This window comes from Bipolaris maydis (assembly GCF_028858645.1).
Source record: "Bipolaris maydis strain C4 unplaced genomic scaffold PSV08scaffold_11, whole genome shotgun sequence".
Taxonomy (NCBI): domain Eukaryota; kingdom Fungi; phylum Ascomycota; class Dothideomycetes; order Pleosporales; family Pleosporaceae; genus Bipolaris; species Bipolaris maydis.
The window spans coordinates 1,446,701-1,468,298 of NW_027093867.1; the positions used below are offsets into that span (position 1 = coordinate 1,446,701).

At 51.1% G+C, this 21,598-nt stretch overlaps 9 protein-coding genes across 9 annotated transcripts; 5 read left to right on the forward strand and 4 right to left on the reverse strand.

The window, feature by feature from the left end:
- The first annotated feature begins 91 nt into the window (after nt 1-91).
- Nucleotides 92-2,445, forward strand: PSV08DRAFT_9806 (uncharacterized protein). Its single transcript, XM_014221791.2, has 2 exons — nt 92-686; nt 746-2,445. Exons 1-2 carry the CDS (start codon nt 232-234, stop codon nt 2,214-2,216), a joined length of 1,926 nt encoding a protein of 641 aa, XP_014077266.1. The 5' UTR covers nt 92-231; the 3' UTR covers nt 2,217-2,445.
- A 297-nt stretch (nt 2,446-2,742) lies between these two features.
- PSV08DRAFT_378897 (heterokaryon incompatibility protein-domain-containing protein) lies at nt 2,743-4,926 on the forward strand (the record flags this gene model as incomplete). Its single annotated transcript, XM_014221790.1, has 2 exons — nt 2,743-3,082; nt 3,140-4,926. 2 exons carry the CDS (start codon nt 2,743-2,745, stop codon nt 4,924-4,926), a joined length of 2,127 nt encoding a protein of 708 aa, XP_014077265.1.
- Nucleotides 4,927-6,961: 2,035 nt separating this feature from the next.
- On the forward strand, nt 6,962-7,893 carry PSV08DRAFT_320658 (uncharacterized protein). Its single transcript, XM_014221788.2, has one exon. The coding sequence runs from the start codon at nt 7,081-7,083 to the stop codon at nt 7,774-7,776; it is 696 nt and encodes a 231-aa protein (XP_014077263.1). The 5' UTR covers nt 6,962-7,080; the 3' UTR covers nt 7,777-7,893.
- Nucleotides 7,894-9,504: 1,611 nt separating this feature from the next.
- On the reverse strand, nt 9,505-10,158 carry PSV08DRAFT_411474 (ubiquitin-conjugating enzyme/RWD-like protein). Its single transcript, XM_014221787.1, has 2 exons — nt 9,903-10,158; nt 9,505-9,843 (listed from the first exon to the last, which is right to left on the reverse strand). The coding sequence occupies exons 1-2, from the start codon at nt 10,066-10,068 to the stop codon at nt 9,515-9,517; spliced, it is 495 nt and encodes a 164-aa protein (XP_014077262.1). The 5' UTR covers nt 10,069-10,158; the 3' UTR covers nt 9,505-9,514.
- Nucleotides 10,159-10,357: 199 nt separating this feature from the next.
- PSV08DRAFT_9826 (uncharacterized protein) lies at nt 10,358-11,339 on the forward strand. The gene is made up of 3 exons (XM_014221786.2): nt 10,358-10,577; nt 10,644-10,789; nt 10,848-11,339. Exons 1-3 carry the CDS (start codon nt 10,397-10,399, stop codon nt 11,295-11,297), a joined length of 777 nt encoding a protein of 258 aa, XP_014077261.1. The 5' UTR covers nt 10,358-10,396; the 3' UTR covers nt 11,298-11,339.
- A 717-nt stretch (nt 11,340-12,056) lies between these two features.
- Nucleotides 12,057-13,389, reverse strand: PSV08DRAFT_228188 (uncharacterized protein; the record flags this gene model as incomplete). Its single annotated transcript, XM_014221785.2, has 2 exons — nt 13,097-13,389; nt 12,057-12,969 (listed from the first exon to the last, which is right to left on the reverse strand). The coding sequence occupies exons 1-2, from the start codon at nt 13,375-13,377 to the stop codon at nt 12,057-12,059; spliced, it is 1,194 nt and encodes a 397-aa protein (XP_014077260.1). The 5' UTR covers nt 13,378-13,389.
- A 654-nt stretch (nt 13,390-14,043) lies between these two features.
- Nucleotides 14,044-16,919, forward strand: PSV08DRAFT_364528 (uncharacterized protein; the record flags this gene model as incomplete). The annotated part of the gene is made up of 5 exons (XM_014221784.2): nt 14,044-14,607; nt 14,668-15,660; nt 15,708-16,099; nt 16,149-16,563; nt 16,628-16,919. Exons 1-5 carry the CDS (start codon nt 14,516-14,518, stop codon nt 16,917-16,919), a joined length of 2,184 nt encoding a protein of 727 aa, XP_014077259.1. The 5' UTR covers nt 14,044-14,515.
- Nucleotides 16,920-16,971: 52 nt separating this feature from the next.
- PSV08DRAFT_320693 (nucleophile aminohydrolase) lies at nt 16,972-18,792 on the reverse strand. The gene is made up of 4 exons (XM_014221783.2): nt 18,516-18,792; nt 18,369-18,464; nt 17,475-18,288; nt 16,972-17,371 (listed from the first exon to the last, which is right to left on the reverse strand). The coding sequence occupies exons 1-4, from the start codon at nt 18,528-18,530 to the stop codon at nt 17,211-17,213; spliced, it is 1,086 nt and encodes a 361-aa protein (XP_014077258.1). The 5' UTR covers nt 18,531-18,792; the 3' UTR covers nt 16,972-17,210.
- A 201-nt stretch (nt 18,793-18,993) lies between these two features.
- PSV08DRAFT_228199 (armadillo-type protein) lies at nt 18,994-21,355 on the reverse strand. Its single transcript, XM_014221782.1, has 3 exons — nt 21,056-21,355; nt 20,457-20,966; nt 18,994-20,403 (listed from the first exon to the last, which is right to left on the reverse strand). Exons 1-3 carry the CDS (start codon nt 21,284-21,286, stop codon nt 19,480-19,482), a joined length of 1,665 nt encoding a protein of 554 aa, XP_014077257.1. The 5' UTR covers nt 21,287-21,355; the 3' UTR covers nt 18,994-19,479.
- Between the last annotated feature and the right edge of the window lie 243 nt (nt 21,356-21,598).

Sequence of the window (21,598 nt, forward strand, 5' to 3'; positions counted from 1 at the left end):
TTGGTGGCCGGTTCGGGACTAGCGCCCGAACGGAAATGTCCCGCATTCAACCCCGCGGATGTTTGTTGCGTCATTGGCCATTCAACCACAAACAAGACCAAGTTTAGGCACCCCCTATACTGATACTACCCTTCCTATTTGCCTATCAGCCCTATACACAGTAGAATCATATCCCCAGACTGCAAGAGTACGTCTTTGAACAGGCCTCAAGAAGGCCCCACCATCACCAACATGGACGAACGAATCACATCCATCACGGATCTCCCGCTCGATATCCTCGTACTCGTCTTCCCATACCTAGACGCAAAGAGCTTTCTTAGTCTATGCAGTACATGCAAATCGTTCCAGCACCCATCGATACGGCTCGACCCCGCCTACTGGAGCTACATCACCCGCACCACTTTCCGCGTACCTAATCAGCCAGTCGTCCAACATGACGGTGTCTGGTGGCAGAAGATGTATCGTCGGCTGCTCACTCAGAGCCGTGTCTTCACGTGGGGTCAGAATGGACATAACCGTTTGGGGCACGCTTCCCATCCCGAGTCCACTTTCTTTCCTCACCTGTCCCATATAAGGACAAATCTGATGCGACCAGGCCGCCGTACCGGATATAACTCCAAGGAAGCTCATCCGACAGAAATGGATAATACGCGAAATCTGGGCGTCATTGCAGATATGCAGTGCGGGTACGTTTTGTGGCACCCGTGCTGCCTTGGATGTGCAAAGTGCTAACACATGCGTTCAGAGGCTGGTCGACAACACTTCTCACCTCCAAGGGCTCTTTGCATACTGCAGGAGTCCTTGATGGCCAAAGAATCTCCTACGGCACCGGCCCCCTCCACGCCCTCAGTTTTCCAGAAGGTTACCCAACCAATGCTACCCAAGCTCAATACGAAGAGCCGACAGTCGCCATTCGCCAATTCTCCTCAGGTCGAGCACATATACTCGCGCTTTCAGATAGTGGAAGGCTATGGTCGTGGTTTGACACAAGAGAGCCCGCTCTGCAAGTCAAGTTTGCCACCCTGCAAATCAACGAGCTCTCCTTGCGTGGGACGTCGAGCACCGAATCTACTTTCGGACAGATTAAACAAATAGTAGCAGGGTGGAGCCGAAGTTCGGCCCTGGTGAATGGCGTTGGCATAGTCGTATGGGATCCAGTTGAAAGAGATCATGGTGACGAGGGTACAGACACCATGCTCGTTATGGAACATACAGAAGTCCCGAAGACTGGCTATCAGCGTCTCAAAGGTGCCCGCGAAAGTGATGAGCAGAGAGAATTAAGTGAAGAGGTGGGAGCAGTGACGAATTACATCATGTTGGAGCACTTTGTCGTGTTTACCACGGACTTGGGCAAAGTGTTTTGCGGAAGATTTGGAGAAAAGAACGAGATAGACAGGGTCGTTGAGCTACATCAACTGCGTCATGAGAAAGGCACTCCTATCGATGTCCAAGGTTCTTTCCGCAGCTTCGCTATTTTCAAGAACGGTGAGGTAATAATCAGCGATCAGAACTACCTCGAATCATGCATACATCATCTACACGAGAATCCAGAGCAAAAAGACCTCCCAGGATTGAAAAAGATACCTGCTCTGCAGCACAACGATGTTATCTCGGTCGCTTTTGGCGATTATCACTACCTTGCACTCCACGCAAATGGCAAGATTACATCCTATGGCATGGAGAATGCAGCCTGTGGAGCGCTGGGCCTGGGCTCAAACGATAACAATGTAGTCGGAAAAGCCCGCGGTATTGCGTACGACAGATTCAATGCCAATGGGCGCTTGTTGCCGCATGCCTACACATCCGGTCGCCAGGTCTGGTTCGACGCAAGGAAGAATGAATGGCTTGCGCAAACTGTGCATGATGATGCACACGCTCAAGAAAGCAATGAACGCAGACAAATGTGGGCTGACGATGCCAACGTACAAGGGGAAGTCAGTGAGTGGTTCGAACAAGAAGCCAGAGCCTGGGATCAAGATGGCGGCGAAGATGGCCTCGGCGCGCATTTCGTTCTGCGGGTCAGTGCTGCAGGCTGGCACTCCGGTGCTCTAGTCCTAGTCAATGAGGAGTTGGCACAAAAAGAGCCTGCCTATAACCGCGAGGCGAGACCATTCCCAAGACTCAGACTTTCTGATGGCAGAGAAATGCCAGGAGAAAAAGAATTTGATGAATGGAGGGAAGGACAACCGATCTTTCAGCTCGATGCTCAGTTTTGAGCGTTTTGTAGGAGCCCTGACAAAGTATCAAGGTCGGTTGTCATGTTGGCATACTCTTCTGCGCCCAGAAAAGGTTGTTATGTGATAGTCTTGATTCATCTCTTAAGGGCCTCCTAGTCATGCGCTACAGGCAACAACATTGCGCCTGGTGTCATGTGTTTTCCCGGAAATATTTCGGGCACTTCCTAAGCACAATGTGTACTCTCATTCCGTGAACCCATGGATACCACACATTAAGAAACTAAGAAAATATTCCAATGTCTCAGTTTCCCTCCCACATCGATGAGGCACTAATGACCAGGACTTACAAGTTATACACACATACAATAAAGATATAACAGTAAAAAATGCGCAGCACTTTCGCGAAGCGAAGAGAGATGAGGCTGCGATACGAGACGTGGGCGGGGTATTCTTGCTCAGCCACTTTGCATGTTAAAGCCGAATCCCATAAGTCCCTCAGGCAACATCGCGCCATGTTCACTGCTATACTTGCGCCTCAACAAAGTCTATTACTGCGTCTCCCGACATGGTTTCCACGGCTCCCAAAGAATTATGCACAACATGCAAGGGCATACTAGATATAATACGGGTAGCTGGATGGTACAAAAATCTTGCATATCACCAATCACTCTCATCTTTGAGAAGTTCAGCTGAAACCGCTTGCTGTATATGTGCGCTTGTGTTTAGTCGAGTATATAACAGGGACTCAGACTCTTCTGATCCTCCGGAAACGTTATTTCCCATTGATTGCGAATCAGACACATCGTCAGCAAGCTGGCAACACTCATTCGAATTGATCTTGCAATCACAGACCGCGACGAGCTTCAGACTGCGGTTTTACTTTGAAACTATTGAGGACCTTCAAGGTGAGTCGAATAGATCTTCTGTTTTCTGTACAAACCAATGCTGATCTTTTCTCAAAGGTGGCTATGTCCATTACGAGCCTTCAGTATCTACAGACTCTCCACAGACTTGGGATCTGATTGAACATTGGGTCAGAAATTGTACCCAGAACCACACACGATGCAATGCTTCTCTCCCGGAGCAATGGGCACCCACGCGATTGCTTGATGTCGGCACCTTTGAAAAAGACGTTGTTCGGTTGGTAAATGGAAAGGATGCTTCTCGGCCCAAACAAAACTACGCCACACTCTCTCACTGCTGGGGTATAACTGTACAACTACCTCGAACAACCATGCACAATATCGAGGAATTCCAGCAGCTCATTCCATATCAACAATTTCCGAAAACGTTCCGAGATGCAGTCAAGATCGCCCGAAAGTTCCACTTGCGATATCTTTGGATCGATTCTTTATGCATAATTCAAGACGATGGCGATGACTGGATGCGTGAAGCTGCTTCCATGAGCAATATATACCGGTATTCCTTCATTAACATAGCCGCCACAGGCGCGAGCGACAGTTCTCAGGGATGCTTTTGGGAGAGAAATCCTCAGCAGGTAGTACCGACGGAACTTGATATTTGTTGGTCGAATCACCGAGGAAGGAAAACCAGGTACCTCATTGTACCGGAACCTAGCCTCTGGGCTAGAAAGCTTACGGAAGAGCCACTGAACAGACGCGCATGGGTACTACAAGAACGAATCCTTTCACCTCGTGTTTTACATTTTGGGCATGAGCAGGTTTTTTGGGAATGCCGAGAGATATCCGCATGTGAAACCTACTATAACAGACTTCCTGCTGTTTTGTGTGGAGATTCACTCATCGGTATTAAGAAACTACAGCTTGGAGATGAGACCAAGGATGAACGCTGGCCCGCAAAGTATATCTCAGAAGCCCCAAAACATGAAACGATGATGAAAAGAATACGGAATAGCCTCATGAAAATGTTTCGACCTATCATCAACCAAGAAGTCACCCTCTACGCCCAAATGAAGAGCTCATCAGCATTTCGGGATTGGGATGCAGTGGTGGAATTGTACTCAATGTCAAGTCTCACCTACTCCAAGGACAAGCTCATAGCACTGGCTGGTATTGCAAGTAGCATATCAATTTCCAGTTCAGGCGAACCTGCAGACGGATATCTTGCAGGCATGTGGCAATCGTCACTGCCGGTGTATCTTTTATGGAAGCCCAGGATAACTGAGACCCCTCAGGGAGGGTACTCATATAAATGGCTAGGCTATCCGAAAAGGTACGAAGAATACATAGCTCCGACATGGTCCTGGGCCTCCATCCAAGGGAAAATATCGTTTGCGTGGTGCCAGCATAACTACGATTCGAACGACTACCTGGTAACACTTGAAGGAGCAAGCGTTTCTTATGATAGTGTCTATCGCTTTGGTAGGGTTAATTCTGGATATGTAAGACTCGTTGGACCAGTCACGTCAATTCTCTGGATTACTGAGAACCCTTTTCCTTCCGCCAAACCCAAGACCGCAAGGATCACGCATGTCTTTCCACAGCACTTGAATCGCAGCGATTCTGTCTCCGTCACTCCAGACTCTGACACTGAACAAGAGATTTTCTTTGATACAGCCATGGAGAAAATACCAGAGCAGCTCACATTGTTGCCTATTATAGGAATTACCAAGAGGACGGCACATGAGAATGAAGCAGTCATTGGCCTAGTGCTGGGCTCATCAGCCGAAAAAAACAGGTTTCAACGTATCGGTTTCTTCTACACTACAAGGGCGCAAGTTAGGAGAATCCTTACGAACATGCCACGAAAGCCTGTTATGATAGTCTGAAAACAAGGCGCGTAGCATCATAATGGGTTCTAATTTAAATGTTCGAAAGCGGCAATGGGTCCTCCAACAGTCTGATTGTCTATCATCTGCCACCAGAAGATTACTCCAGCCCCTTACCGAGAGTCTAGCCGGCATCCTCGCCATTGACCTAATGCGCACATATCGAGGTGTTTGTGCGCGAGGCGAATCACGTGCTGGTGTGGCGTCGGGATCGCCGTGGAGAAGCACACTACGTACGTCTGAGTTTCAGGCGGACTAATATCAACGACAAGGTTGCCTAGATGAGCCAGGCTGTGTACTTGCCATGACCACGAATCACGGTATTTACCGATATAGTACATGGAGTTTCTGCTGTTGAATTGACTGTGGACTAGCTAGAGGGAGATCTTTCGCCTCATGACAGCATCGCCGACACAAACTGCACCTGTTCTGCGAGCAGGGTTCCAGATGCATGCACACTTGTACAAAGGCGTGCATATCATGTGTGTGGCATGAGTGGCTGCTATACTCGGATTGAGACATGGCTGTTACATTTTCAACACTCCGTGGTTCAACATGACCGAATTCCGGTGGGTGGCTTTCGAAAAGCAAGCAACAAGGACATGAAGAAGTGTACGGCGCAGATTACTGAACAAATGAGAAATGTCTACGTGCAAATCTAGCTGACCGCGTAGCACGTTCCGAACAGTCTAGTTGTGAATGCCAGCTAGCCTTTGCACAAGACCGCTCGAGGTCCATGCTGGCCAGCTACTAAAATCTGTAAGTATGCGATCAAGATGAGGATCGATACCCCAGCGAAATACAAGGCATCGAAGATCGCGAACGCTTTGACAAATTGTGGCAGCATTTGTACAGCATGAGTACACGAGGAGTTAACCACATTGAGATACACATTGACGCCCAAAGAACTAGAATCGGTGAGAGTAGAGTTGCGGAAGCCATGGAGGCCGGAGTCGCTAACAGTTACCATTCACATGGTAGAGGCAATCATTTGCTGCACGAAATCGCTGTAAACAAGCCCACATGGAGCGGAAATGGCGGCTGTTTCGACGAAGCGATTGGTGTAAGTATATACACGGGCGTCAAGCTGCAGTCTGATAACCAGTTTTACCTGTTTGTCGGTGGGTAGGGTATGGCCGACATGGGTGCGGGTTGCCTTTCGGTTGGCGTCTGCACACAAGCTGAAACCCATTCATCACGGGACATGTTTGCCTTGGCAGCACCACACCCCCTTTGCATTTGTGCCTCGATGATTACGCCACAGTGCACCAGTAGCGGCGCCAAATCGCACACGAAGGATGTGGTCGAATGCGTTCCGCGCCAGCTCGCCGTTGTTCCCTAGCGCAGAGATGCGATTCGGGTTACCCCTGCCAATCCGGCGGAATGCCGTGCGGCCAGCGCCACAACGAACGCCACCATCGCGCACTCGAGCTGAACAAGGAGCTGCCAAGCTGCAAGTACGAGTGGTTGACATGCTGAGACCGCCCACCACCCTAAGCCGATCCCCTGGAAGCATCTGTCATGTTGCGCCTGCCGCCGGCAAGATACAGCTGAGATGGACCATGTCTGATACCTTTTACTCGATTCGCCATCTATCCAGGCTTTCGCTTCATCCTAGCGTGTGGCACTTTGCCAGTGCCACCAGATCGCGGCGAGCTAGCATCTCGAAATCATCATGTTTCAGTGTCACCTGGGCTTGCTGATGTCGCCGTCAAAGGTAAATAAGTAATTCACAGTGGCATCGTTGTCGAGAGAAGCGAAATGCAGGAACAATAATACCCGTGTCTTTTGCATCATCACATCAGCTTCTTCTGGTCCCGCCCCATATACCACTTTTATTGATAACATCCAGGGCCCCGGTGCAAGTGGTACAGGAACGGACTGGAGCCTTTTGCCCACGAGTCTTGTAAAAAACTCGATCTCGATACTATTGACCAGAGGCTTCGTGTCCTAGTGCTTATGCTAACGAGTTGCCCCATCCCTTTTTCTGAGGTATGTCATATGAAAAGGCTGCCTTGCTGCTGTCCAGTCTACTGACCAAAGTAATCTAGAACTATCCTGGCCTGCAGCATCTCTATATTTGTTAATTCGTCAGTTGCTTAGAAGGACTGTGCCAAGGCCTATATCTGTCGCACCGTCGTCATCACTGTTCCGATGCCTCCACTTCCTATATCTACTGGAGTTGGCTGCTTGCATGGCTGGCGCACAGCTGTCGAGTCACAGACTCTTTTTAGCACTGTTTTGCTGGTTTCCTTGTTTGCAATCACCCTGCGATCAATCGCACGTATTCTGGGAAGAAGAAGAAAAAGCGTGTTGCGTTTTGATGAGAAGATGGAGGACTCAGGCATGGGCCAAGAGCGATTGGCTGTCAAAAAACGAAAAGATTCGTCGCAGGGTGGAGAGATGGATGTGTCTGCGAGAAAGCAGGTGCATCCAGATACCGACTCGAAAGAGAACACCGACTCGGAAGCACAAAGACACGACACCGCCCATCAGTCATCACTGGAACCAAATCAAAACGAATACCTTGAATCCCTCAAGCAGGAAACTTTGGAACCATCTCGTTCACCCATATACCCATGGATAGCACCGCCCCAGAGTCTTCCCGGACCATACGACGCACCATACTTTCCAGTTCCCTTGCCAACAATCGCAGTTGCAGAAACTACAGAAGAGGGCATGAAAACGGAAGCGCCTAGAGACAAACGGCCCGAAGAACTCGAGACTATTCTCTATTCACGCCGCATCCCCACAAATATCAGCCCAGAAAACGACACTATCCGCGAAGGCGTCGTTACTGTCTCGACAAGAGGTTGGCGGCGCAACCAATGGACCATCAATGCCGGATGATGTCGTTTTTTTCTTATTCCTCTTCTTTTATCCCGCAAAAGTCCGTATACCGCCCTATTAACCGCGCGGCTGAAAAGGCGAAAAACAAGAAGAAAAAATGAAACTTCTAAAAGCGTGTAATCGACAATACCATCTCAAGAGTTGATGCTTCGAGAGAAGAGAAAGAGCAGAAACACCACGCAACCGCTTCATTTCCCGCCTGCTTCTCTTGCCCTTCTTCCTCATTTACCTCCGACCTCACCTCATCCTTTCCTCTACCTGCTTCTACATCCCCACTCCCATCTCCCCTCTCTTCTCCCTCACGTCCCACCGCACGCCCAGCCTCCCCCGAAAAAACCCGGGATCCAATCTCTCACCCCCCCGAACCCCCAAACAGCCGCAGCCAAGAAAAGAAAGCAAGTAGTATATTGGCACTTGTGCTTGCTTCGCTGTCACGCCCAGCTATCGCGAGAGAGAGAGCCGCGTGACCACAAAGCTTGCAGCAAAATCACCCACTCAACGGCGTGAACCGCATACGGGCTACCACCCTGTCGATTTCCAGCCAGAGGCGTGCGCTAGCGCCGCGTGGTGGCGTGCGTGCTTGCTAGCTGAATGCGAAGGGAAAACAAGGTGACCGGGGAGGGGTCTTGGGGACGAGGGGGGAATGCCGGTGCAGGCTTCAGGTAGGGGAATATAGGATTTGTGGGGCGTTGGTTGGGCTTTTTTTGGGGGGGGAGGGATGGGGAGAGAGTATAGGGTACATGGGGGAGGTAACATGCAAGATATTTTGTTGCGAGGGGTTGGGGGAGGGTGTTGGGGGGTCTGCGGTGTTTGGAAGCAAGCGGTTAGGGTATTGTATGGCGGAATTAAGGGTACCGTTGAGCAAATTGGATTTTTTTGAAGTACTTACATATATATTTTTTCGATGATAGATGGAGAATAGAGTCATCATTCATTCATATAGAGCAAGACATGTTCCATACAACTTTCCATGTCCGTGCATATCTCTCTCTCCTCCTCTTTTCCTCTCCACACCTTTTTCACTCAAACAACAATTCATTCAAACTAAAAAAGAAAAACTTTCAGCCCTCCCTCACTAAATCGCATAACCTAAACTCTAAACCTTTCTCTCCTCCTCCCAAAAGTCCTAAAAAGGGTTTAAACAAATGTTGCGCGATCAAAATTCCTCTCTCCATGGGAAATCCCGAAACGCATTCTCAGCTCTTAGGGGCATTCCGCGGAGACACGAGAATTAGTAGGTGGGGGAGGGCTTGCGCTGAAAACAAGATCCATGGCATCAGGTAATATGCATTTTCGCTTGTTTTTTTCTCGTTCCTCTAGAAAGCCGCCGGATTTGGGGGGGGGAAGAGGGGTTCTAGATTGCAAAAGATGTGGGGTTTGAAACTTATTAGTAGCTGTGGAGTCAGGTAAGTTAGTTTTAGCTGGAGTACGAAAGTATTGTTGTCTGTGTGTTTCTATCTGATAAGGACTAGTTTTTATCTTAGTAATAAATGGTCTTGATACCAGTATCCACACATGATATTGCTTCCAAGAATAGAAAGAAGATATGGTTTCAAGGTCAGGAATCCAAACCGCATATTCACATGATTTATTTCTTTAGAGAGGGGGGGGGGGGGGTGTTAAATTCGAGTCAGTTTACTTGGGTATCTTTGGCCCAAAAACAATCGTAAAAAGAGAAAACTAAACGCCGATTACTATCCGACCATGGTCGTTACTTCCCGCCTCCAGATTCAAAAGTTTAATACTTATCCTTCCATACATATTTCTCACTAGCAGTATACCAGCGGATCAAGCTTCTTGCGCCAACCTCGTCACCCGTGCGAAACAACTGCGCGACATCGACGTTGAGCGGGCTGTCTGGCTCAGCGCTGGTAAGCAGCTGGTGGATACTAGTCATAGTCGTAGAGATAGTATAGGCGGGGGTCCAAGAAGTCTTGAGGAGATCGAGGCAGATTTCCCCAGTTTTGAAGTCGACATTGGGGTGGCAAATGGGGGTTATGAAGCGGACGGTGGGGGGTGCGAGGGGGTAGGTTGAGGGGATGGAGATGGAGAGGAGCCAGCAGCCGTCTGTTTAGGTGTGTGTGTTAGTAGCGTGAAGAGCGGGTGAAAGAGGTGACTGCATGTACCTTCGTATGCGGTTCCTGGCACGCCTTTCATGACGGCGCGCCATTGCATGACGTCGTCGTCGGTGGGCCCCAGGTCGTAGAGGACATCGTTCTTGTTGGATTGGTATGTTTGCAGCTCCGTCATCAGCCGCTTGATAGGCGAGGCATTGCGCGAAGAACCGGCCATGATGTGGGTTTCACTCTGCGATTGGCACGCAAACCAGACTGGTGGTACGAGGTGGATAGTTGTGCGGGGAGTTTGTACAGAGGGAGCGCCGAGGGTGAGATGGCGGTGAAAGGCGAGCGAGGAGGCTGGCTGGCCAATACGTCCCAGGCGCAATGGGCTGGCTGGCTGGCTGGGTTGGCCGCGGTGATGCTGGCTGGCACCTCGGTCGCATAGAGCTCATGTGCGCTCCGCGACCAAAGCTTATCTCCCCACCAAAACTTTTGGACATGGGCGCCACCAACCCATGACGACGCCGACACGCGCAAACAATACAAAAATACATCCAGCCATGGTTGTCCCGACAGTTACCCTCACCCACTTGAATCGCGCCGATGGCTCAGCGACATATACACACAATGGGTACTCCATCATCGGCGCCGTCAATGGACCAATCGAGGTGCAGCGGCGCGATGAGTTGCCAGAAGAAGCCGCCATTGAAGTCAACCTGAGGCCAGCCGCGGGCGTAGGAAGTGCGTAACGGTACCCGATAGTAGAATGTCAAAGATAGCTCGGGGCTGACAATAATACGCTGAAAGGCCCAAGAGAGCGACACCTCGAAACCCTCGTTCACAACACGCTACGCAGCATTATTCTGACGCAATCGATACCACGGACGCTGGTTCAAATTACCCTGCAAGTGAGGAGCTTGCCCGAGGAAGATAGCACCGCAGGTGTCAATACGGTTCGTCTGCAGTCCACTGTTCGTAGCCACGGCCAAGATCGCTGACAATTCTCCCAAGTCTCTTTCTCTCCTCCCCCACCTCCTCCATACCGCGCTTCTCGCCCTTCTCTCTGCCTCGATACCTCTATCCACAACACTCACATCTGTAATCGTTGCGCAACCTGCCTCACCTTCTTCAGCACTTCTATCGCCAACCGCCAACCAGCTCTTGCGCGCGAAACCCATACGCGCAGTCCATGTCTTCGCTTTTTCGGGCAAGAGGAAGATGTTGCTGAGTGAGAGTGAAGGATCCTTTAGTTATGAAGATTGGAACGAAGCCTGTCAAATGGCTGAGGAAGCGTGTTGCGGCGAGGACGACAGCGAAGACCAAGGCGGCATCAAATTGGACGTTGAGGGCGATGCAATGGAAATCGACGCGCAGGCTGAAGCAGAGAGCTTAGACAAGTGGCTGAGGAGTGTGGTGAAGAGAAAAGTGGAGCACGAGCAGCGGTGGAGGAGCGCGACTTGAAGAGTGGATGTTTTCAGACCAACGCAAACAGCGGGGAAGCTCTCTCTAAGAAGCCCAAAAGCTTCAAGTCACATCTGACAAGCTCACCTTCTTGATGTCGGTATGCGCAGAAAACACTGCCTCCGGATTTCCCTCAGAAAAACAAGGCCATTGCTTAAGTCGCGTACCCTTGGTGCCGCAGCCATGTATTGCTTGGTCGTCGAACAAGAGACAACTCTTGTCCAGAACCACAAACATGTCCACTTGCTAGATAAGTGAGATCCGAATACAACAACGAAGGTGCACAAGAGGCAAAATCTACTTGGCCTCTTATGTATTTCTGAAGACCAATAGTATCCAATCATTGTGGGTCAAGTTCAAAAAGTATCATTTCCTCAATTGATAAACTATGTGCATGAGATGCGATCCAAATGCGATGTAGTAATCCAATATCTTTTTGCGATGGAAAAAAGAAAACAATAGTTAATCAATGCTACCTTATAACGAGAAAACATAACGTCGTAAGAAATGGTATATGCGCGATAAACGTATGATAACGGTTTGTGGCCCACAATACCTTGAACAAGCTGTCGTATAAAGATGCGTCGTTTTTTTTTCATGAATGTCGTTGAACTTGGTCCAGTGATGAGAGTGACCGTGGTGGAATCCAAATCCCTTGTTTCCCCAACGCTATGCAAAAAGAAAAATCCAGAGAGAGAAAGGAAAGGCCCAATTCCAGAGTAGAAAGGAGAAAAAGAAAGAAAGCCAAGTCGTGTCCTGTCAGACAGCATCAAACATCTTGTGCTCACCGTTTGCTTGGTCCTCCATTAAACGTGTCAAGGATCCATGAGGGTCCCACACAGGCACTTCCCACATGATTTCGCCTTTGGATATCTCTTTATCGTCCACCAGCCTGACATCTTGGCTGCACGCTTTGGCTTCTCTCAACCACTCATCCCACGCTTTCGTATCAGGACAAGCGGAACTCTTCCGCACCCAGTCTGTGTCTTTGGTAACGCAAATCGTCTTCCACAGAGCTTCTGTATAAGATTTACTTGGAGACGGAAAGCCCTTTTTCTTCATTTCGGAGCCGGTAAGACACTCGGGTATCACTTGGTAGCAAGATGTGTCCCAGTGCATCTTGCTAGGCAACGCAGCCACGATCCAGTACGACGCGTTGAGGAGCATATAGGAGCCTGCCCACGCGATCTGGACCTGGATTTGCGCATTGGCAAGACAGATGACGCCGCCCATGAGCACCATGGTGCCTATCAGGCTCAGCAGCCGGTATACGGGTGCGTGGGTGATGAGGTAGTGGATGCCTTCGGGTGCGAAGTAAAGTTCCCGGGCCACATCTTCCTCACATCGCACCACCAAGAAGCTGCCCTTCAAATATCGTATCACAAGATCTCCGCGTGGTACCTTGCGGTTTTTGTCGGGGCGTGTGGGGAGTTCCAATTGCCATTTGTTGCTCAGTCCAATCAGACTCGAGAGGCCCGATAGCATCAGCGTAGCTATTATAGACATGCCATCGTCTTGCCATATTGAAAAGGCTAGAAGTAAGACGGAGAGGGCGAAACCAATGAGGAGGACGACGGTGAGCGGGCCGAAAGTCTTTGATTTGAGCGGCTGGTCGCCAACGCGTTTGATGTGGACGACGCGGACACAGAAGTCAGGGAGGTTGTTAGCATCGCTAGTTGGCTTCTGTAAGCATGCCGCCGTGATTGCTGTCGCGCGTGTTACAGAGTCTGGTAGACAGGCGGGGAGGTGCCTTGTCGGAACTTGCTAGTAGCGAAGTTTACCAGTAATGGTGCACTCACCAGACAATGTTGCCGATATGGTTAATGTAATCTCGGTGATTGCCCGAGACAATGCCCGTCACAAAACCTGGAAATGGTTCAAGATTACTTGGTCTCGTGGGCCTCATTAGAGCCTGAGGTGCTGGCAGCAGGCGCGGCAAGAAGATCCATCTGGAAAGTGTTGAGACTTGCGCGTTGGCCAGGACTGAACCCTCTCCCAAAATGGCCAGGAAGCCAACAATGTCAAGCTGCAACTCTTGGAAGGAGATGTTCCCCTCGTTGTCGGCCGGAAGCCAATGCATGTCGGTAAGCACTGGGGGTCTCTAGAGGGCGGAACGGAACGAAGGCGTAAAAAGGCAGAGATGCGGCATGGGTCCAGTCTGAAGGGCAGGGCGGATTGAAGTGCGGCGTTGAGGCGAGCACAGTTAGCAGAAGTCGAGATATATCAAACGCAAGTTGGAGACATAAAGGCATGCATGACGCTGACGACGCGTTGAGGCGTGGAATGAAGGGTGGATGGGCTGCAGCTGGGGGGCCAAAAGCGCCTGTGTTACCGCTCGGGTTAGTAGAAGGCCGTTGGTTCGCGCTGGATCGAAGGAAGCGAATGTCGACGCATGTCCAAAGCCCCGTGCGATTGGAGCCTGGTGAATGAGGGGTCTCGCTGATGGCCTGTGGCTTTTTTGCATAGCCTCAATTGTGCCAGCAACTCTAGCCTTCTCTCCAGGAACTGACCCGCTTGTCGTGATAAACGCCTTGAGCTTGTCGACTGCTGCGCCCCCTCGACGGCAGAGTGTAGGCTGGCCTTGACGTGAAACGATCCGACAGCGACAGCTGCGCTCACGGCCTGATTGTATCAAAAAGACGTTGGATGCGGTGTCGCATGTACCTGACTAGTCAAGAGAAGAAGGAAACATTCGCAGGAAGTGTGTGTTGATGTATGTGGACGCTCCTTCCTTTTCCATAGCCTGTCTTTCGCGGTTGCCATCACGAGGCAGACACCATCAAACATGCCGTCATTCACACCCCCCTCATCGTCTTCTCTTCATCCCCAGGCAGCAGGACAAGGCGTGATCGAGGCGCAGCCCATATAGCTACACCGGAACTCCACTCATCAAACTACTACTTTACTGATCTGTACGGCCACGTGCCTTAGGCCAGAAATCGGGCCTACAACACTTGACACTGGTACTCCGTCGACAACACCAAGTTGCGTTTCGCCGTTAGTCCAAGGCCTTACCCGGCAGCGCTATACCAGACAACGCTTCATCCTACACCGAGTCTTGCTCACAGCCTAGACCGGTGAAGCAAGAAATTTGCCTCGAGGGGTTTTTGAATGCAGGTGCAACCGGATGCGATCACCATTGCATTGCTCTCCCTGCGACTTTATTCGCATCGGCATGAACAGCCGGCCATAATCATCTTTCCAAAACAATCACCGGTATGCCCACTGACGGCGACATCAAACCTTTGAGTGAATCTCAACAAGCCCGCTCAGGCTTGCTGGCCAAGTGTGGTATTGTGATCCCCACATTGTGAGTCTTGGACCAAAACACGCATGCCGTGTGCACGTCTGTAGTAACCAATGCATGCAGCTTTGTACGTGGCAGACACACATCTCCAGAGGATCCAAACAGGCTGGTCATGACAGCTGACTCACCAAAGAAGAGAAAAAGAGCGACGAGCTCGCACCCAACACGAAAAGTGCCTTTTCATCTTGCAGACATGGAGGCCACTGATCAGATTCCTGATAGCCAAATGCCACAACAGCAAGAGGCACAGGCCTTGGCCAAGTTTGACCAAGAATTAAAGGATGCAACAGCATCGGAGAGATACGGGCAACAGAGGAGCAACCTTCTTCAAGTAGAAGAAGACAACGCTTGGGATCGGGAAGCAAAGCCGAGCAGTGACTCAACATCTGAGGAGGATAGGACGGAGAGAAGAGCTGCCACCATCATACAGCAGATTCGCGAGTATGAGCGCATCGTTACCTTTGGGAATCTGGCCTCAGAGTCGCTCCCAGATATTGAGGATCAGGACATGGGTGGCCAATTTCTTACTAACAAAGAACGGATAGATAAGCACAGCAAGTTGTTTGAGATATCCAAAATGGTGCCCAAGGGGGGCCTTCTGCACCTGCACTTCAATGCCGAATTACACCCTGAGATTCTTCTTGTACGAGCCCGAACAATGAAGAATATGTATATCCGCAGCATTCAGCGCATCCAAGATGAGCAGCAGTTGGCCACAACCGAGTTGATCTTTAATGTCCTAGATCCAGAAACTATCAATCCTAACGTTGACATATTTTCAACGGATTATCCTCTTGTCACAACTCCTGCCGACCTCAAGAAGGAAGAGTTTCAAAAGCAAATCTGGATGCCATGGGCAAAGTTCCAGGATGAGTTTGAAAAGAAATTTCCTGGCCAGTACCTGCACCAAGAACCTGAGACTTTCCGCGAGGGGCAGCCGCATCATTGTGGAGACTCGGCACCTCGTGCTCTACTAAGACCAGCCGAGAACTGGCTAAGGTCCAAGATGGTACTTAGTCAAGAGGAGGCTTATCGTCCCGACCAGACTGTTAATGGGTACGTCTGCTTCTATGTGAGAAAGCCATCTGCTAATACCCACACAGGGTATGGGCACGATTCAACCAAGCCACAAGGGCTTTTAAAGGTCTTCTAAACTACAAAAGTGTCTACGTATCCTACATAAGTGATGCCATTGACCGAATGATTGAGGAAGGGGTCATGTATGCTGAATTACGACCAATGCTTTTAGACAAGTTCATTCCCGGAGATAGTGGAAAGCCAGAAGATCGTCTTGATAATGCCGCTCAGATGAAGCTCATTATCGAGGGGGTAGAGGCGAAGAAGGCTGAGCTCAGGCAAAAAGGTGAGATTCACAAGTTCCCGTTCGGACTCAAGATCATATACTGCACGCCCCGATCAATACCGCCCAAGATGATGGAGAATGAAATGAGGGACTGTATCAAGCTCAAGATTCAATTTCCCAAACTGATCTGCGGTAAGTGACGAGAACAAGTATACACGTTTAGCATCTAACACACCTCCAGGATTCGATCTCGTCGGCGCCGAAGACCGCCCCAACCATATTGACTTTTACAGAACCCAACTCGTTGCCTTTAAGGAAACATGCAAAGCACTGAATCTGGAAATCCCCTTTATGTTCCACGCCGGCGAAACGCTCCTTGACACAGGTGGCTCTAACGACCCCACAAAATCCAATCTCTACGACGCAGTCGCCCTCAACTCGCAGCGCATCGGCCACGGCTTCGCCCTCATGAAGCACCCGCACTTGCTCGAGAAATTTAGGAAAACAGATGCAAGTCCCGGAATCTGCATCGAGCTGTGTCCCATTTCCAATGAACTCTTGCATCTCTGTAGGAATGTAAAGGAGCATCCATATCCGGAGTTGCTGGCTGCGGGTATACCTTGTACTGTCAATTCTGATAACCCGTCGCTATTCAGGTAGGACTCCTCCACATCTATTATATTCTATAGAAATTTCACAATCGCTAACGGGATAACACAGTAACTCCATGTCCCACGAATTCTATCAAGTCATGGTCGGCGCCCCAAGCATGTCGCTGTACAGCTGGAAGCAACTGGCACGATGGAGCATCGACTACAGCTGTCTGAGTGTCGAGGAAAAGGTGCAAGGACATGGCTATCTCAAAGACGCCTGGGTGGAATTTTGCAAGGCTGTAGTCGATAGGTACGACTTTCTGCTTGATGGGGATCGTATAGATGCATTCAAGGCTGAAAAGGCGTATCCGGCGCGGAAGAGGAAACATCCGGATGTTTTGAAGGCGCTTGTGGCATGAATTGGGGAATTGAGTGGAAAACGCAGTCGTGCAAGATATGGTTTAGAGTTAAAATACACTTATTGTCTTTTGTCTATCCAGGCTGGCTTGCCAATAGATTCGTATGAAAAGAAGTCACATACATAGCTAACCCTACTAAAACTATCCTTGAAAAGAAACCAGAACACCAGATCTATCCATCCTAATAGTAAAAAAGGAACATAGAAACCAAAGCACCACATTCAACGCCCCTCATACTCTAAACACCTCATGGCCCTATTCAAGCGCAGCTTGAAAAAGAAATCCCCACTCTCATGCCTTCCCCGTAACCGTCTGGCCCTTGGCTTTGGCAAAATGAGCACTACGCTCATGCGCAGGGTTCGGGGAGTAGAATTCATCCACAATAGGATGAATCATGACGGTCTGCTTGGAAATAGTCAGAGTACTATTTGTCGGGACTGTGACCCAATTATCTGTTTTGTACCTCATTAGCCTTGTTTCTCCATCGAAAAAGTTCAAAAAACAACAACAACAACAGATGAAGGATGAAAGAAAAAAAAGGAAATGTAACCATACCGCGTTCAAACGTCAAGGGCTCACTGGCCACAAGCACGATATCGGACCCCTTGTCCCTCCTCTCCATGACATAATTCCTCTCTCTATCCTCGCCATCCACACCGCCAGTGCTACTCCCATCATCGCTCCCGACCGACGCTGCAGCACCACGAGGAGTATCTCCACCAAGTTCCTTCCAACTTGTGCCACTACTAAAAAACAGACTCGCCGCCTCATCCTTTGTCGAACTCACATAGCGCGAACAAACCACGCTAACGCCATCCGTGACCGCGAAATTCAATAGACTCCTACTATCCTCCTCGCCGACCCCCTGTTCGCCCACAACCTCCTTGATCAAGGCATTGATCCTCTCAATCGTCTTGAGCAGCGCCTTCCTGAGCACCGTGTGTCCGAAGCCAACGCCTGGCTCTACCTCTTTATCGGGCGAGACACCGGCGTTGGCGAGGCAGTCGAGGAACATGGCGAATGCCCACTCGCTGTCTGTGGAGCCGCCGACGACGTTGAACCATTTCTCGGCGAGGCTGAGGGCGAAGCGGCGCTTAATTTGGCGCCAGGCGCCGATGCCGCCGTTGTGCATGAACATGATGCTTTTGTAGCTGAAGGGGTGGCAGTTGCTGTCGCTGAGGTTGCCTTCAGTTGTGGCGCGCACATGGGCGAAGATGAGGGACGAGGTCGTTTTGGAGGCGATGCGCGAGAGGTTGATGCAGTTCCACGCGGGGATTGTGGACGTGAAGACGCAGGGCGTGGGGCCGAGCGAGGGAGAGGTGTAGTAGCCGATGCCGAAGCCGTCGCCATTGTGTGGGCGGCGCCGGTCCTGGAGTGGTGGTGGTGATGTTAGTTGGGAGAGTGAGATGGATGACTCCAACCAAGGGGGAAATGCAATGGGTGACGTACTAGTCGCAGACGCGAATCGAAGGATTGTGTGAGGATAGAGTGGGTAGGGTTGAGAATGAGTTCCGAGAGAAGGATATCATCTTTGCCTTTGTAGACCTGCCATGTGTGTTAGTTGGGTAGTTCTTTTAGGTGTTGTAGCAGACTTGCCATAAATCTGCACATGGTGGGCAACTGTTCTGTTCTCAGGCCTCAGTTGTAGTTGCAACTAGGAATACAGAGCAAGGAAACCAGAATCGATATGTATATGGCGAATGTGTGATGTACAGTGGTGTGCTGGCTGTGACGCTCAGGCGGTGTGTCCGCGATGATTGCGCCATCGGGGCAAGGCACTGGACAAGATATTCCTTGTGCTCAACCGTCTTCGCAGAGAGAATGGGCAAGAGACCACGATATCAAGATGCACAGGGTCAGCTCCATGGCACGCGACACGTGAATACACAGCGATGCAAACTAAAAAGGCACAAAAGGCTGACGGCCCGGCGTTGCTGGACGTGCATGAGTACCACTGGCGGGCGGGGGTGTTCGCTCACTACAGCGTGTTCCCCCTCGCCCAATGACGCACTACCTTCTCCCCCGTTACCCTAGCAGGCGGACGGGCCAATCACGACAAAACCTTTCAAATGAGCAGCAAAACATCAATGGATTGGCGATAATAAATTCAGCTATCTGGCCGGCACGACTGAACTGAGACTATATATTTTCGCCCTCGCACCCAAATGTCAAGAGCGCCCTTTGCAGAGCAGGCCGCCCAGTCCAAACCGCCCCGAGCTTCAGACAGAGAGCCAGCCAAACACAACGCCGGGGATATGATGCGGATAACAAACATGGGAGGGTTACAAGACGGTGTATCGTAGAGGCTTCATAGAAATCATGGCGAAGTGAAGGCTGCGAAAACATGGCAACATTTGCAAAGGAAAACTCAAAGTCCCCGCAATCATGCCTCTTCCCCGGGTCACGTATCATATCGTATATGATCTCAAACCCCTTCCAGGGCACTGGCAAACTCCTCTAGTCGCCCTCTCGTGGCTGGCTAGGGTCATCAAGGGAGCGCTGCATGGCTGACCATGCCCCCTCTCAACTCATTGGCGCTCGTCGCGAATATATCATCCGCTTACATGTCCATTGAGTCGCCTCCATTGGCAAAGTTGAAGTTTTGTTGTTGCTGCTGGCCAGCAGCTCCAAAGCCAAAGTGACCCTCCTGGTTGACCTGGGGTCCGCCCTCAGCCATGTTCTCTGCCTCACCCTCGTCGTCGGAAAAGTACTTCTCGATGATGTTGTACGCCTTCATGTAAATCTCCTCGTTGGCGTTGTTCTGGCACTCGTGGATCTTCTCCATGCCGCCAACCTCCTCGATGAAGAGAGCGTAGCGGTTGATGGGCTCGCCACCAGCACCACCCTCGCTGGCCTCCTTGTCCATCTCTCCGACCTTGAGAATGTTCTCTAGACCATCGAGGGCGACTTGGATAATCTTGTTGTCGGGGCATGCGAGCAGGTCACAGAGGGGCTTGATGCAGCCGCTCTGGACGAGGTAACGGATCTGAGCAGGCTTCTGCAGACCACCGCTTGTGGCGTTGGAAATAGCCCAGCATGCCTCCTTTCGTGTCTTGAAGTCGCCATTCTGGAGGAGGTGGATCAGGGGGGGAATAATGTTGGCGTCAATGACAGCCTGAATCTGAGTAGAGTTGCCGGCAGTGATGTTGGAGATGGTCCAGCAAGCCTCCTTGCGGATACCATCCTTGGTGGAGCTGAGGAGTGACAACAGGGCTGGGAGCGCGCCGCAGTTGATGATGACTTGGGTCTGGACGTCATCGCCAGTGACAATGTTGCCGACCGAGCGCAGGGCGGGTGTCTGGACGGACGTGGAGGCGTGCATCAGCAGCTCGACAAGACGGCGGGGGATGCCAGCCTCGATGACGGCCTGGATCTTGTCGTTGGAGCCATCGGACAAATATGAGATGGCCCAGCAGGCGTCGATGAGGACCTCGTCATCAAGGGAGTAGACAAGCTTAGCAAGCACGGGAAGGGCGGGCTGGATCTGCAGGATCGTTAGGGGGATGCAGGCATGCGGGGCAGCGAGATTCGACTCACAGTTTGCCAGTCGGGCTGAGGGGTCTTGCCACGGCAGAAGTTGCTGAGGGTCCATGTGGCATTGCGCAGCATGCTCAGCTTGCGGCTGTCACCCAACAGAGCAAGCAGCGGGCGGAGAGCACCCGCCTGCAGTACAAAGTCGCGGCATGCGGGGCTGTCTCCAGCAATGTTACCTAGGGCCCAGACAGCCTGCTCGCGCACATCTGGCTCGTGGCTGCTTAGCAGCTCGACAAAGATGGGCACTGCGCCCGCCTCGATGACGACCTGTGTCTGCTGTGCCGAGCCAGAGGCGATGTTGGTAAGGGCCCAAGCAGCCTCGAATTGTACCAGTGTGTGGGGTGAGCGGAGGAACTCGACAAAGCGGCTCACTACGCCCGTCTCGATAACGCGCTCAATGGGCGGGTTGCGCTCCTTGGACAGGAGCTTACGGAACTTGGTTGTGGCCTGGATCTGCTCATCGATCTGTTCCGAGAAGACGCCCTTTACCATCTGGGGGAGCTCTTCGTTCAGCTATCGCATTGTGTCAGCCTCTTGCCTCTTTGACAAAGTCCGCCACAAGGGCGAGGGGGCAAAGCACGGCATGGTGGGGGTATACGGACCTGGCTCTCAATGTTGCCGCCCTCATCGTCGCTATCGGGGGCAGCGCCCAATGAGGCACCGGGTTGGTCTCGTCCAGAAATACCACGGCGCTTGGCAAGATTCTCTTCACGCTTTGCTCGACGGATCTCGACCTGTTGCTCTTCACGGCGGCGACGGAGTTCATCCGGCTTGAACGCGCTCTTGGCCTTGAACGTCGTGCGGCGGTGCTCGGGGATGTATTTGTCGGCCATTTTCTGCAACGACTCGATTTGACGGACAGAGTGTTGAGTCGGACAAGTTTGCGGTGGGTCGGGTTTGTTTGTAAAAGGGAGTAAACTTTCTAACTAGAGGGGTGATTTTGAAAGCGGAAGCGGCAAAGCGGTCATGGCGCTAGCACCTAGCCTTGGCTCGAGCCTTACGCCCAAGCAACCACCATCAGCACCACGACGCGTCTCCTCGTCCCGAGTCATTGTTGTATACTCACCCAGCCCTCCAGTATCCTGCCAACATCTGCAGCACAAGTCTATGCGATACACACGGATCATCACTACTATTGCAAGATC

Excerpts from the sequence above, each read along its gene's own strand:
- PSV08DRAFT_228199 (XM_014221782.1), bottom strand. The coding sequence starts at position 21,286 with ATGGCCGACAAATACATCCCCGAGCACCGCCGCACGACGTTCAAGGCC. Across the intron at positions 20,967-21,055 it reads GCGGCAACATTGAGAGCCAG|CTGAACGAAGAGCTCCCCCA; the intron begins GTCCGTATACCC and ends ACAATGCGATAG. Across the intron at positions 20,404-20,456 it reads CTCAGCCCGACTGGCAAACT|ATCCAGCCCGCCCTTCCCGT; the intron begins GTGAGTCGAATC and ends ACGATCCTGCAG.
- PSV08DRAFT_9826 (XM_014221786.2), top strand. The coding sequence starts at position 10,397 with ATGGTTGTCCCGACAGTTACCCTCACCCACTTGAATCGCGCCGATGGC. Across the intron at positions 10,578-10,643 it reads GCCAGCCGCGGGCGTAGGAA|GCCCAAGAGAGCGACACCTC; the intron begins GTGCGTAACGGT and ends ATACGCTGAAAG. Across the intron at positions 10,790-10,847 it reads GCACCGCAGGTGTCAATACG|TCTCTTTCTCTCCTCCCCCA; the intron begins GTTCGTCTGCAG and ends AATTCTCCCAAG.
- PSV08DRAFT_320658 (XM_014221788.2), top strand. The coding sequence starts at position 7,081 with ATGCCTCCACTTCCTATATCTACTGGAGTTGGCTGCTTGCATGGCTGG.
- PSV08DRAFT_320693 (XM_014221783.2), bottom strand. Across the intron at positions 18,289-18,368 it reads TCGATTCGCGTCTGCGACTA|GACCGGCGCCGCCCACACAA; the intron begins GTACGTCACCCA and ends CCACCACTCCAG. Across the intron at positions 17,372-17,474 it reads GCCCTTGACGTTTGAACGCG|ATAATTGGGTCACAGTCCCG; the intron begins GTATGGTTACAT and ends GGTACAAAACAG.
- PSV08DRAFT_9806 (XM_014221791.2), top strand. The coding sequence starts at position 232 with ATGGACGAACGAATCACATCCATCACGGATCTCCCGCTCGATATCCTC. Across the intron at positions 687-745 it reads ATTGCAGATATGCAGTGCGG|AGGCTGGTCGACAACACTTC; the intron begins GTACGTTTTGTG and ends ACATGCGTTCAG.
- PSV08DRAFT_411474 (XM_014221787.1), bottom strand. The coding sequence starts at position 10,068 with ATGGCCGGTTCTTCGCGCAATGCCTCGCCTATCAAGCGGCTGATGACG. Across the intron at positions 9,844-9,902 it reads GCCAGGAACCGCATACGAAG|ACGGCTGCTGGCTCCTCTCC; the intron begins GTACATGCAGTC and ends ACACCTAAACAG.